Raw genomic sequence first — 15,442 nt, forward strand, 5'->3', positions numbered from 1 at the left:
TTGCATCAGAGCTCGAGTTAATATCTGCAAACACCTTTATGGTTTCTGCTGAGGAATGATGCCTATTTCTAGAAGGCTGTGCCTGGGGCTATCATCTGTGGCTACAAAGCCAAGGATAATTAAAACCCTCTAATCCCTGCCTACTTCCTGGTAGAGAACATTCTGCTCAATGAACAAGATCACCCAGGCGTACCTGAGATCTGGAGCTTAGTGCATTGAACATGTCAAAAAACACGAAGCACGTGAAGGTCATGGTTGTGTCCCGAGGGGTTATCACATTGTCTCGAAGCTGTCAAGAGGACAAAAACAAATTGAGGTCTCAGGGGCTGAAGTAAATAGACAAACAGTGCACGCTTTGTAAATGTTAAGTGTTTTCCTTCAACTAGCATGAGAGAGCTGTAGTCTGAGATACCAAATATATCAACAGCCTACATTTTTTTACAAGTCACTTATAGAAAATGAAATCATCGTGAACTGTATGTTAAATATAAAATACTATTATTATAAATAGTAGCTATTTAAGGACCAAGCTTTTCAGACTTCTCGATTTTTTTTTTTAATTTAAGTGGGAAAGCAACTAGGTGCCTGCAATCCTAGCTGCTGAGGAGGCTGAGATCTGAGTATCACAATGCAAAGCCAGCCCGGGGAAGGAAAGCCTGACAGACACTTCTGATTAACTACCAAAAAGCCAGAAGTGGAGGTGTAGTTCAAGTGGTAGAGCACCAGCCTTGAGTAGAATAAGCTAAGGGACAGTGCCCAGGCCCTAAATTCAAGTCCCAGTACCAGCGTAAAAAAATTAAAATTTAAGAAAGAAGGTAAATAATAACCACCAAGTGGGAAAGCAAGGTTTTAATAAAGTGTATCAGGAGGGGAAATGGTGGGGCTGACTTAGGTGGCTCAGGAGCAAACGTGTGGTTAAGACACCAGCTGTTCCGGGACTTGAAGAGTGTGGAGGGGCTGCACAGTAATGACACTGTGACCTTAGAGAACTGAAGGGTCGTGACCTGGCAGAGCTGTGGAGAAAATCTGCACGTGCCCAAGTTTGCCACACCATTTTAGGTTACACCTAACTAAGCACAAAGCCTTCAGTTGCAGTTTATTGTACAAAGGTCAGGCTAAGGACACCAGGCGTTCCGCTACACAGGTGTTCCCAAATTTTCATGATTCATTTTTATCATATCTGACCATTCTCCGGAGCTTTCGATGGCTTCCCATTAGAAAGAATGCAATCAGACCCCTAAAGACTGGAGCCCAAACTCTTTCCGTTCTGTCTGTCCCATTTTTCAGGCAAAGAGCCATCAGTGTCTGAATAACACACTTCGATAAATGAGAATCCTCTCAGAGAGAAGGCATGGCCATACAGTAGCTCATCCAGGGGCCGTACCTCCCGCCAGAAGACGAACAGAGTTCCGCAAACGATGATGACTGAGGAGACGAGGATCTTGAGTATCAGGCTCCTGGTCAGGATGCTGTCCTTCCAGTCCCGGGGCGGCTTGCGAATGACATCTCTGTCCACCGGCTCCACCCCAAGGCTTTACAAGCAAACCCAAGACGGAGTGATGCTCAAGAGTTAAGGTTTGCATTTACTTTTCCAACTTTACCTTCACTCACCCGGGGAAGACAAACACTTTAGTAGGAGAATAAAATGTTGAATCATAAAGGAAAGCTTGGCTGTGGTGACTTAAAAATAACCACTGCTGGGCATGCAGCTAGGCCTACACAACACCAACAGCTCTGGGGGCTGAGGCAGGAGGATCGCCCGAGCCCAGCAGCTCAAGGTCTGCGCAACACAGTGAGACACTCAGAAAAGGTAAAGAAAAGATGAACAATCAGTACGTCACTGTTTGTTTTTTTTTTACTTCTCTGCTTTTATCCTTATTTATTTGGCACGGTAATAGGTTATTAGGTAGTCAATTTTCAAAAACTTGTTCAACTTCATTTGTGTGTAATTTTTTTATTTCAAAAACAACCAATCCACTGAAATATATATGTATATATATTATATATATACTATTTAATGTATATATACTATGTAGTATATATACTATATATGTTATTATATATATATGTATTTTTTTTTTTTTTTTGGCGGGAGGACAATCCTGGGCTTGAACTCAGGGCCTGGACACTGTCCCTGAGCTACTTTTCCTCATGGCTAGCACTGTGCCAACTCAGCCATAGCAATGCTCCCAGCTTTTTCTGAGTAGTTTATTGGAGATAAGAGTCTCACAGACTTTCCTGCTCAGGCTGGTTTTGAGCTGAATCCTCCTCAGATCTCAGCCTCCTGAGTAGCTAGGATGACAGGCGTGAGCCATCAGCACCTGGCTAAACAATATTTTTTAAGCAACCATGTTTCTACTGGGATGTTCTGCTGCAATGACTAATGACATGCATCATCGCCCAACTGATTTACAATTATAAAATAGACACTTGACCCCTTGTATACTTCCCAAAGCCTCTAAAATTGACAGGAATCGACATAGGTAATAGAGAAAGCTGAGTCCATTATTATTAACTGTAATTTTTGGAAATAGAAAGCTAACTTCTTGAGGACAGGAACTGCCCTTGTGTCCTGATCCACTCTCACCCATAGCTCAGACCCATGCTCTGTGAAGGACCAGCCAGGAGAATTCATGAGATGCACCCTTCCCACAATTGGTAGCAAACATATGGCTGCCATATCTTCTAACATTGTCAATGAAGTTTTAAAACTTATTATAAAACTTAATTACACCTTGTCTTTCTAGTTCATGAAAAAACCTCTGACCTTTGAGCAGGGGGTCCATCCATAATGATATTGATCCACAGAATCTGCATTGCATTGAGGGGATTAGGAAAGTTCATTAATGTAGCCAGTGAGATTAAGGTTAATGCTGCTATACTCCTGTTGAAAAAGAGCCGTTTAAAAATCTGTCAGCATAACAAAATTTCCAGTTTGTTTTACACATTTTTCAAGTATTTAAAAAAATCTAATGTTACTAGTGTATCCTAAAAGCCTATGATTCAAGTAACCTATATTTGAACATTTTAGAAGTAATGTTTCAGTAAAATACTTGCAAGATTGTTTACACATTAACAAAGAGAGGAACATCTTTTTTTAAAAGAAACAGTATCTCTCTAGGTAGCCGAACTTGTAAACTTATTTTGGTCTCCCCAAACGGGGCATGTGCCACCAGACCCAGTTGAGAGGAAGATATTCTTTTTTTAACTTACATAATGGTTACCATTTCAACCGTCAATTGCTTTTATTTTTTCCTTGAATTCAGAGCCTAGCTATGTCTCTGAACTTCTTTGCTCAAGGCTAGCACTCTACAGCTTGAGCTACAGCTGCACTACTGGAAAAGTCTCATGGACCTTTTTTCTTGGGCTCGCTTCAAATCACAACCCTCAAATCTCAACCTCCCGAGTAGCTAGGATTATAAAGTGAGCTACCCACATCTGCCTCCAATTGCCTTTTTTTTTTGTTGGTCCTGAGGCTTGAACGCAGGGGGCTGGGCGCTCTCCTTGATGAATTCTTTTGCCCAAGGCTAGCACTCTACCACTTGAGCCACAGCACCACTTCTGGTTTTCTGGTGCATTATTGGAGATAGAGTCTCACAGACTTTCCTGTCTGAGCTGGCTTTGAACCATGATCCTCAGATCTCAGCCTCCTGAGTAGCTAGAATGACAGGCGTGGGCCACCGGCACCTGGCTCCAATTACTTTTTTTTTTTTTTTTTTTTTTTTTTTTTGGGCCAGTCCTGGGCCTTGGACTCAGGGCCTGAGCACTGTCCCTGGCTTCTTCCCGCTCAAGGCTAGCACTCCGCCACTTGAGCCACAGCGCCACTTCTGGCCGTTTTCTGTATATGTGGTGCTGGGGAATCGAACCTAGGGCCTCGTGTATCCGAGGCAGGCACTCTTGCCACTAGGCTATATCCCCAGCCCTCCAATTACTTTTTAACTATAGAAAACCTCTTGTACTTTCAGGAAAAGATTCCAAAAGGAAACTGATTTGTGCCCAGCCCCTTAGACTTCAGAAGCTACTAAATAAATTCCAAACATTTACATACTAACCCTTCAGTGCCCACTGGGCCCTGGCTCTAGTACCCTCGGCTATCAAAGCCCAGTTTCTTAAAAAAAATACCATAGTACTTGAATATAATCACATATCCTCTTCTATAATCATCTCAATTGACAATGGCTGATACAATCTAAATGCTATGGAAATGGCTGTAATCGTGTATTGCTTCCGGTAATAACAATGGCAAAGCGAACACGTTTATAAACATATGTAAGTTTTCTGAATATTTTCAATCCACAGTTAGACCCACAGAGGTGAAACCTGTGGGTACATTTCAATGATGATGTAAGCACTTAATCGAATTAAAATCTACTTGTGGGGGGGGGGGGAGACTGGGTGGTCCAGGGGCTTGAACTCAGAGCCTGGGCACTAACTCTGAGCCTCTTTGTGCTCAAGGCTAGCACTCTATCACTCAATCCACAGTGCCACTTCTAGCTTCTTCTGAGTAGTCTGTTGGAGATAAGAGTCTCATAGATGTTCCTGCCTGAGCTGGCTTTGAACCACGATCCTTAGATCTCGGCCTCCTGAGTAGCTAGGATTACAGGTACAAGCTACTGGTGCTCAGCTGCCATTTTTAATTCACAATTTTCTTTTTGGAAAACTTACAGTAATACATGGCAAAGTTTCTAGACATTCTGCTGAAGTTTTACTTTTCTCATAAATTATACAGAAGACCCCACAGTTAGCAAAACTCTTACAAACTTACGTGCTCAGTTGGAATCTAACAAAATTTTTAATGTTATTATAAATGCCTTTACCCTCTTCAATCGCAGACCTGAAATTAAAACAAAATTTAGAATTGAGAAAATATCACATTAATATGCATTTATACATTACTTTAAAAATTTTCTGAAACTATATTTCCAATTAAACATCATGTGTCATTTTTAAAAAATCTATTTTTCGTCACATATGTGTAGAAAAATATATAGAAAAATCTATTTTAGCAAGGAATTAAAATCAAGCTTATTATGCTCTACCTAAACATTTCATTATCCAATATTAAAAATTAAAAATTCTCATTCTTAAAATATATTTGAGGGCTGAGGACGTGGCTCAAGTGGAAGAGCATTTATCTGCAAAATAGAAAGCCAGTACCACAAATACACACACGCACGCACACGAACTCACGCATGAGCAGTCACACAACCGTGCCTCCACAAGAGACAATAGTACACATTTTTCATGCTAACATCAGGAATTAAACAGCAATCAGATATGTAAGAATTGCGGAAAGCAAGCTATCTGTTGCTTCTACACACAAGTAAATAATAGGAGGTGAAAGACACGGTTTTTTAAAATGTATACAAATTATTTTGCTCCTGTAGCTTAGGGGAAAAAAAATAAACATATTTTTCCTAAGAGAAGAGGAAAGGAGCTATGTATTACTTTCAATGCCTGGCCAATACTCTGAACCCTGGGCTCCTTCCTATGTAGGCTACAACTGAGTACTGGCTACAACCGAGTACTGAAATATCTTGGGACATGTAATTAGAACTGATGACTTTATGTAAGAGTAAAGGTCAGGTCCTCTAATAGATGATGATCAGAAGCACAAGGTTCACACGCCCTCCACCCAAAAAACACTGCAAACATGACACTACTAGTATTTCTCTGGCGTCTTAAATCAGATGGTAACCGGCTAAAATAGTGCTTTTCAGATTGAATACACTGTATCATGAAAAGGGGTATAACATGAACAGTAGCTAGAAGGAGTGGAGATGGATGAGAACATGCTCATTTCCAATGCCTACTGCAAGGACATGCACACGCGTATTTTACAGAAAATAAAGCCTGAGGTGTCACTGCTGTTCCATCTTAATTATTTCTTACATAAGCAGTCCTGCCCTTTAGTTGTGAGGATAGAAGTCTTCACAACTCATTTTTCTCCAGAACTATACACTGAACATGATCAATGTAGAAAACTGAGTTAATTTATCCGGTACTGAAGTATGCTCCATCTTTTGGGCTGGGACTGGGGTGTAGGGAAGGACGGAGAATCACTCCCTCGGAAACACAACTTACATTATGGTCTGGAAATCGTCATCCACCAGGATCATGTCTGCGGCCTCTTTGCAAACGTCGGTGCCTGTCTGGCCCATGGCAATGCCGATGTCCGCAGCCTTCAGAGCAACGGCGTCATTCACTCCATCACCCGTCATGGCGACCACTGACCCAGTCTTCTGCAGAGACTGGGGGGGGGGGGGGGGTGCACAGAAGAGGAGGAGGGAAGGAGTGCTCACAAAACACGGCTTCCATTCAGATAATGGAATACACACACACTCTCAATTGCTTTTTATGCATTATTAAAACCAAACATAGGGGCTGGGGATATAGCCTAGTGGCAAGAGTGCCTGCCTCGGATACACGAGGCCCTAGGTTCGATTCCCCAGCACCACATATACAGAAAACGGCCAGAAGCGGCGCTGTGGCTCAAGTGGCAGAGTGCTAGCCTTGAGCGGGAAGAAGCCAGGGACAGTGCTCAGGCCCTGAGTCCAAGGCCCAGGACTGGCCAAAAAAAAACAAACCAAATATAATACAGGCTACCTCTTTTTTTTTTTTCAATGAACTTAAATAAATGGAGGTCTTAATCAGATAAAGCTCACAAGACTCTTACTAATATCCCATCCATGAACTGGGACACGCTATATAATGTAAAATGTCACCTAGTGGTAAATTTCTATAACATATCTGCATTGCTGAGTAACAGACGGCTATATTTCACTACATAACCTAACCATACCTTTTAAATACTGTTCACATACTCATACAAATTTTTATTCAGTTTCTAGTTATTGCAGTCCCACTGGGATGCTCTGAACCCCTACAAGAACATATTTCTACACTCTTCAGCCATTTAAAGAAGGGCTATGCTATACTTGCAAATACTTCAAGTTGTCTTCTACATCTTCCTATGCTAATTAAATTCTCTATTAGCACTTCTATGTCAAGCTCTGAAAAAATATGCTTGTTTTGCTTCACAACACTGACTGTAATGCTCTATTCATATCCCTTCAAATACAAAAGCAGCAGCAGTCTGTATACAGAAATGAAACAATTTTGAATTTTGGACACTTACTTTAATGATTTTCATCTTGTGCCTTGGACTAGCTCTGTAAAATACTGCAACCTGTTAAAGTACGGACACATTAAATATGTTAACATCAGAATAACCCACGCATTTGTTACTAACGATACGTTACTGATCGATTTAAGCTGTATTTAACCTGGCACAGGTTAACAGAAGCAATGCCATATGTTTTTTATCAAGACACTCATTCAATACAGTCGTTTCAGCCTTTACCAAAGGAAAGGTTGTGTTTATCACAGGAGATACATCATCTAAACCAGAAGCCCAATTTGTACCACTGAGTTTCAACTGTGAAAACAAAGCAGGCATATCCTTGTAGTGTTCCACAGCTGGAAAGGGGGAAAGTGCCCAGCATCCATGCCTTCCTCCAAGTGGGGCACAACTAAAACTCCCTGGCCCTTCGTCCAGCCTTCACGGAGATAAACAACAGCTGCTTCTCAATCAATGTCTGTCGTGCATCTGGCATTTGCTCCTTTGCTTTTATGTAAGGTAAATTCATTGCTGCCTTTTCTGTAATATGAATAAACATTTCTCCAACTGCATTTAATCTCTCTCTTTTTCTGACACCATCTCCCGGGCTCCTGAAGGCCTTTCAGAACTGTGTCCTATGTCTACCAGTAACAAGCTAAATAAAAATTATAATTGCCCAGAAATTAATCATGTAGGACACAGCACTGACAAAGTGTTTGGCAAAAGCTTTGGATGGTACTAAACAAAAAGATAATTACACATACTGATACTGTATAAGATAAAATTCTGTCTTTATTCCATACAATTTGGGGTTTTCTTTGTTTTTGTCAGTACTAGGGCTTAAACTCAAGGCCTCAGGCTTCTGATATACACCCTTAACTCTTCAGCCAGGCTCCCAAGTCCTTTTTTTTTTTGGTTTAGTAATTTACCAAATAGGGATTTGAGATTTTCCTCAGGGACTATCTCAAACTATAATCTTCTTACCTGTGTTACTGAATAGGTGCAATTAGAACTGTGACCTGTTTGTTGAGATGGGGGATCCCAGTAACTTTCTGCCCAGGCTGACCCTTGATCCTCTAGGTCAACTTTCTGAGGAGCTAAAACTGCAGGTGTAAGCCACTGCATCTGGTTCATAATTAAATTTTTGAGCCTTGCCAATCACTCCTTTGTAACTACTGTGTGTTAACAAAATTAGCACTGTTAATTTCCTTAAAGGAATTACAGTTCTTGCTGAAGTCAATGGTTGTGGACAATACTCCTGCCTAATGATAGCAAACACTCAACAGTAAGGCTCTTTCTGAGGAACTGCATTTCAGAATTGAAGCCAGGAAATGTGGCAGTAAGCACTTCACAGGACAGCAGTAAGGGGTCACTCTGAGAACAAAGCTCTAACCAGCTCTGTAACGCGGCTACCTTTGGCACGATTTGTGAGAGCTGCTGGACCTCCATGGCATCGACTTCTTCTCCTGAGACTGACTGGGAAGTTTTAGAATATAATCCCAAGCGACTGGCTATAGCAGGGAGGGAGGGAGGGAGGGAGGGAGGGAGGAAGAGGGAGAGAGAGAGAGAGAGAGAGAGAGAGAGAGAGAGAGAGAGAGAGAGAGAGAGAGAGAGAGAGAGAGAGGGAGGGAGGGAGGGAGGGAGGGAGGGAGGGAGGGAGAGAGAGAGAGAGAGAATGGAATTAATCACAGTTTTGCTTTATATTCTCAATATGACTTTTATCTCTTTTTAAGAATAAAAAAGTCTAAAAAATATGATGAAAGCAAGGGGAGATAGGCTAGGGGGAGGGAAGGTGGGAGAAAAATAAGGAAAGAGGTAACAAGTATGACAAGAAATGTATTCACTACATTAAGTATATAACTGTAATCCTGCTGTATATCGTCTTGACAATAAAAAAAAAACCTAAATAAAAAGTCTCTTAAAAGAATCACAAGGGCTGGGAATGCGGCTTAGTGGTAGAGTGCTTCCTAGCACGCATGAAGCCCTGGGTTCGATTCCTCAGCACCACATACACAGAAAAGGCCGGAAGTGGTGCTGTGGCTCCAGTGGTAGAGTGCTAGCCTGGAGCACAGAAAGGCTCAGGGAAAGAGCCCAGGCCCTGAGTTCAAGTCTACCTCCCTATCCCCTGTACTGGCTAAATAAAAAAATAAAAACCACAAAACAAACTATCAGTAAGACAAAACTATCTAAATTCATTTTAAGTCCTGACTTTGGTTTTTGTTTAAACTGTTTAAGCTGGGAAGGTGGCTCAGTGGTAGAGCGCTCGCCTAGCATGCATGAAGACCTGGGTTGATTCCTCAGCACCACATAAACAGAAAAGGCTGGAAGTGGCGCTGTGGCTCAAGTGGCAGAGTGCTAGCCTTGAGCAAAAAGAAGCTCCGGGACAGTGCCCAGGCCCTGAGGTCAAGCCCCAGGACTGGCAAAAAAACAAAACAAAACAAAAAACTATAATCAGTTTTGCCCACAATTTTATATAAAGTCTGGGCAAAAAAAGAGGTGCATCAATTGTCACCATACATAGCCTCAACACTGCATGAGCTGTCTTCATGCCCACGGTTCACCAGAGTGCACTGTGTCATCGTAAGGAAAACTACCATGAACAAAAGGAAGCAACTAACTATACCAATGGCAACCGCCGTCTCCTGTGAGTCTCCGGTGATCATTTTTACGGACACTCCTGAGGCAATGAGTGTTGTAACCGCTTCCTTCACACCAGTTCTCGGAGGATCAATGATTCCCACCAGGCCAAGAAACGTCAGCTGACCCAGCTCAGGACCAGAAGCCAGAGCCAGAACTTAGGAAGCAATAACAGAATCAAAACCAGAAACATGAGTCACAAAAACATTAGAATTTAGCTGACAATCATTTTAGACTAACTACGATTCCATTTGTAACTATTACACAATCTTTAAAATTCAAAACTTAGTATATGCCAAGACAATACAATTTAATGGGTCTAGATATGGAGTTGCTTTAAGCTATTAAAAATTAAAAGAACTAAAACGAAACTGTTAAGCAGAAAAGGCAAGTGAGAATGATTTTTTTTTTCTTTTTTGTGGGCCTTGGGACTTGAACTCAGGGCCTGTGTGCTGACCCTGAGCCTCTTTGTGATCAAGGCTAGCATTTTACCACTTGAGTCACAGCATGACTTCCAGCTTTCCTGAGTAGTTTATTGGAGGTAGGGGGGTCTCACAATCTTTCCTGCCCAGGCTGGCTTTGAACTGCAATCCTCAGATCTCAGCCTCCTGAGTAAGTAGAATGACAGATGTGAGCCACCAGCCAGCCCCTGGCTGAAGATCATTTTTGTAAACCTATTTCATGAAGCTATTTTCCACAAAAACTACTGCAACTATGATAAATGCAATTAACTGTTTAGAGGAAGTATGAGTTTGTCAACCTTTACTAAAATAAGTGAATTTTAAGGTGATAGACACCTTTGAAGGTAACATCAAATATCTTCATCTTTCATTTCATAGGTCTCCAAGGAAAATTCAACAGCACAGAGAGAAGTCTGTATTAATAATACACAGCCTATAATTTCTAACAGGGCAAACTGTGAAGGACAAGAGTGGTCTATACAGTGGTTATAAGATCCTAAGTACCAATGAAGTTTGGATTCTTTCATTCTCTCCTTAACATTAACGGGCATTTCTTGTAACTTCTGTTCTATAACAGTATATAATAGGGCTGGGAATGTGTCTCAGTGGTAGAGTGCTTGCCTAGCATGCATGAAGCCCTGGGTTCAATTCCTCAGCACCACATACACAGAAAAAGCCAGAAGTGGTGATGTGGCTCAAGTGGTAGAGTGCCAGCCTTGAGCAAAAAGAAGCCAGGGACAGCCCCAGGACAGACACACACACACACACACACACTCTCTCTCTCTCTCTCTCTCTCTCTCTCTCTCTCTCTCTCTCTCTCTCTCTCTCTCTCACACACACACACAGTATATAATACAGGATACCATCATATCATTTATAGTTTCCTGTCACCTTTGGACAGTAAGATAGCAGAAAGTCCTGTCCATTTTCCATGTGTCATTTAGCTCACTCTCAGAATTCCGGAACCTCTGGTAACCTCCCTTATGAGCCACAAGGATGTGCCTATATCTGGGGAATTATTAGTCTGGCACGTCAAAAACACAAAGCACACCAACCCCAAGTACCTCATGGCGAGGTTGAAAAGTTCCAGAGAGATCTAAGGAAGGATTTAGTCTTATTCAAGTAGAAGGTCACTTCTGTTTTTCCAATGTAAAAGTGATCTACCTAACTACTGATGTCACTGTGGAAATGCCGCCTGACAGTCCCCTGGTGCTGGGAAAGAGGCTTGTACATAGGTTGATCTGACTTGGGGAGGGGAAAGGGAATCACAGAAAAGGTGGGACAAAGGGTGAACCAATTCAACAAGGATACTCACTAGATACTATGTTGGAAATTAACTTTACAACTTGGGGGGGGGGGGTCAGGAGGGGGAGTGGGAGAGAAATAAGGGAGAGGGTAACACTGTTCAGAAAATTTACTACTTACTTAACTAACCTCTCTGTACAATAAAATTTTACATTAAAATTTACAATAGAATTGTAAAATGTTACAATAAAATTTAAATTAAAAAAGACAACTCTTCCAATTTCTATGGAGACTATGTGACTTCATAGCATCTACCTCAGCCAGTATCTAGTTAGAAGGGAAAGCTGACTGTAGAGCCCTGCCTCTCAGCTCCGCGCGTGCTCTCCTCTCCCTGGGAGAAGGGGCCTGGTGTGGCCTGCCTGGGCTGGCGGAGACCCTGGATCCCCAGACGTCAGCCTCCTGAGTGACTGTGACTATAGGTGTGTGTCATAGGCTCCCAGCTTTCACCTGCCATCTTTGGGGGCTAGTCAGCCTTGCTAGTTAGAAGGGTTCTTTGAAGCCGGGAGCAGAATCGGATGGCTGGGCTGTTATGTCTGGCCTCCCCTGCAGTTGGAACTTCCCATTCCAAGAGCGACGCTTACCTCTGAGTCCTGCTGAGCCCATGTGAACCTTCTCCTGTTGGTACAGATCTCTCTGCTGCTGGGTAAGTGCCAAGTTCTGCCCTTTGCTGAGGTATGTAGTGCAGTACTTAATCACCTGTTCATAGGCACCCTTCATAAAACAGACCTCTGGTCTGTCCTAAGAAGAAAAAAAGAAGCCAAATACAAGTTTCATTGAACGTGTACACAAAAACAAGTGACATGTGTTTCTCCTTTATTTCTAGGGCAGTTTTGCTCAAGCCTGATTTCTGTTCTTGAGTGGCAGTTGAACTCTGAAGATTAAAAACTCATGAGAGGTAGGGGGCCAAAAAAACCCAACTCATATGGGGAGCTTTCTCTCTCTCCTACAGAAAACAATCTTCCCTCTATTGCACACATCGAAGGTAGCACTATACCAAGCCTCCAATTAATCACTCTTGGGACACGGTTCTTCAGAACACAACAGCAAAAGGAAAGAGATCCAATATCAACCTGCAGACAATGGTTTAAGCTCTTTATTAGTTATTACTTGTAGACCTACACCTACCTACTGAAATTCTATTTGTGTTTTCCCTGGCTGCAATAACAGGTGCATGCCATTGTGTCTAGTCACTTTTTCCCCCAGGCTGACCCTGAACCTTGATCCTCTGACGTCTGCTCCCAAGTACCTAGAATTATGATTGCAAGCCACTGCATCCAGCCTAATTTATGTAATGAAAACACAACTTGGTAATAGTAACTATGAATAATTATATACTGCAGATATCAACTCTCTATGCTGCACAAATTTCAAGAGCACCCAAAAGACAAGGTGATAGCTTAGTACATGTCATTTTGTCAGTTTGTAATTCTACGTGAATTACATATATTTGGGAACTCTCTTCTACAAAATAGTATGGTTCTGTTTGTTCTGAAGATAGGACACTCCTTTGGTGAAAGAACACAGAATGACAACAGCCAGTCGGCAGAAGGCTATGAATGGTCATCAAGAACAAAAACCAAACTGAGAACCAATGTCTTAAGCCCAGGTAACTGTGCAGACTACAACTCCTCTTCTAAGCTCTCAGCTCACACAACAAACTAAACCTACCCCGGCATGGATACTACAAGGAAAAGAGCATCAAATAGAACGTGAGAAGCCAGGCACTGGTGGTTCACGCCTGTCATCCTAGCTACTCAGGAGGCTGAGATCTGAGGATCACAGTTCATAGCCAGCCTAAGCAGGAAAGTCCATGAGACTCTTATCTCCACTGACCTACCAAAAGAGCCAGAAGTGGAAGCATAGTTCACATGGTAGAGCACTAGACCTGAGCAAATGAAGCTCAGGGTGAGGCTCAGGGACAGAACACAGATCCTGAGTTCAAGCCCTAGGTCTGGCACAAAAGAGAGAGACAGAAAGAGATAGAGAGAGAGATACCTGCTGAGTTCGGTGCACACACTTAACAGCCATCCACTTTTGCTCAGAACTGAAAGGGTATTCAGCTTTTCTGATATAATCTTGTTGAAGTCCATCAAGACCCATCTATAAGGCAAAAATAAAGAGTTAATTCTAACTAATATGTGCTTATTTTCTTTCCCTTTAACAAACAACAAAGTCACTGTATATAGCTTCTCCGGTTAGATACCCAGATTATTTTCAAATAGTGAACTATACCTACTGCATTTACATCTGGTGAGCAGATACAGAACTAGACACTGAGTCCACCAAGCCTTCACCACTGACTCCCTTCATCTTTCTACCAGCTCAAATTCCAGAAGGAATAAATAAAGGTACCTGACCGATACTGAGTGTGAAGCATTATAACCAACACAACTTCCAGATTCAACCCCTCTCTCGTTAGAGCCTCAAATCTGTCTTGCAACAAGCTTGGTCTTTCCCCCCTAGTGCTTTATCTACTGGCAAGGACCAATGCCACAGTGCTGCTCTCTATCCCAATGCCCTTTCCAGCTTCTTCCAAATATCCAGAAACACCTTTAAACTACTTAGAATTGCAGAGTTGAGCGGTTTCTGTTTTCTACTGTAGTATTTCATCTTTCCCTGGCATTTCAGGGCCCTGTGGAAATCCATCAGAGGTATAAGCCCTCTTCCTCTCTACTCAGGTATAGCTCCACTTCATCCACATTAGTCAACAGGTTAGCCAAAATCCATTCTATGCTCACCCCTGCATGCTTTCATTACACATCTTGCCATCGCTGACCCCCAACTGAGCCCTTTCTAGCCTTTGAAGCCCACCTCCTAGCTCTGAATTTACGCTGTTCTTACACATGGCTCAATTTTTGGATTTTATTTAAAAAATATCAGTATTAACGTCACTCTAAAATGACCTCATCCTCATATAAGGTGGTTTTACACTTTACCTCTTCAAGAGGTTAAAACCTTGTTCAGCATAGTATAGGAAATGGCTGGTCTCTGAGTCACTCTTTTGAGTATCTTTTTTTTTTGGTGTTACCTTTTTGGGGGGTAAAGGGAGGAGTGCTGGGATGTTTAAACTCTAGACCTTGTGCTTTCTAGGCAAGTATGCTTCCTCTTATGTCCCATCACTTTTTGCTTTATTTACCCCTCCCCGCTTTGGCCAGTCCTGGGGCTTGAATTCAGGGTCTGGGCACTGTCCCTGAGCTTCTTTTGCTCAAGTCTAGCGCTATACCACTTGAGCCACTTCCAGTTTTCTGGTGGTTAATTGGAGATAAGAGTCTCACAGACTTTCTTGCCCCAGCTGGCTTTGAACTACGGTCTTCAGATCTCAGCTTCCTGAGTGGCTAGGACTACAGGCTAGGATTACAGCTAGGATTATACTGATGCCCAGCAAGAAAAGCCCATTTCTTATGGCTGCATAAATATCTTTACATGGGTATAAAGCAGAATGTTGCCTTTTAATCATGTACAAGTTAACATTTATCAGCAGCTAGACATATTTATAAAGCTTTTCACATACAGACCTCAATATTAAGGAATATCATTTCCTTAAAGAATAAATCCATCACTGGTCATGAGTCTACACCAGCATGAAGGACTAAGGTTATACTGTAAAGTCATATGCTCTGTATTTACAGAGATCAAACTGGTCCCCAAAAGGCAGTAAAAGCAATAAAATGTGAATCTTCTTCACTGGATACCTAAAAAAACCAGTAATACTAAAATCATTGGTCTTACATTCTATTATCAGGGTAATGTTTTATATGCCAAAGAAATCAGGGACATACCTTCATTGCAAGAGCAATTAAGGCTCCTTCAGTTGGCTTCCCCATGAGAGTGTTGTTTCTAATTACAGCATCATTGCACACACAGCCGGCCTAAGAGAAATGCATAGAGTATTAACCTACCACTGTATCTTAAATCATGA

At 42.0% G+C, this 15,442-nt stretch overlaps 1 protein-coding gene across 3 annotated transcripts in view; it reads right to left on the minus strand.

The window, feature by feature from the left end:
• The window catches only part of Atp2c1 (ATPase secretory pathway Ca2+ transporting 1), a 100,103-nt gene that overhangs the window by 3,968 nt on the left and 80,693 nt on the right, over nt 1-15,442 (minus strand). For all 3 annotated transcript variants that reach the window (XM_048334908.1, XM_048334909.1, XM_048334910.1), the window contains 11 exons: nt 15,303-15,392; nt 13,519-13,623; nt 12,105-12,261; nt 9,744-9,914; nt 8,534-8,631; nt 7,139-7,189; nt 6,085-6,251; nt 4,766-4,834; nt 2,768-2,884; nt 1,385-1,532; nt 194-289 (listed from right to left, as the gene is read on the minus strand). In XM_048334908.1, coding sequence (XP_048190865.1) covers nt 194-289; nt 1,385-1,532; nt 2,768-2,884; nt 4,766-4,834; nt 6,085-6,251; nt 7,139-7,189; nt 8,534-8,631; nt 9,744-9,914; nt 12,105-12,261; nt 13,519-13,623; nt 15,303-15,392 — 1,269 coding nt within the window. The remainder of the gene's footprint in view (nt 1-193; nt 290-1,384; nt 1,533-2,767; nt 2,885-4,765; nt 4,835-6,084; nt 6,252-7,138; nt 7,190-8,533; nt 8,632-9,743; nt 9,915-12,104; nt 12,262-13,518; nt 13,624-15,302; nt 15,393-15,442) is intronic.

The sequence above is a fragment of the Perognathus longimembris genome, chromosome 26, assembly GCF_023159225.1.
Source record: "Perognathus longimembris pacificus isolate PPM17 chromosome 26, ASM2315922v1, whole genome shotgun sequence".
Taxonomy (NCBI): domain Eukaryota; kingdom Metazoa; phylum Chordata; class Mammalia; order Rodentia; family Heteromyidae; genus Perognathus; species Perognathus longimembris.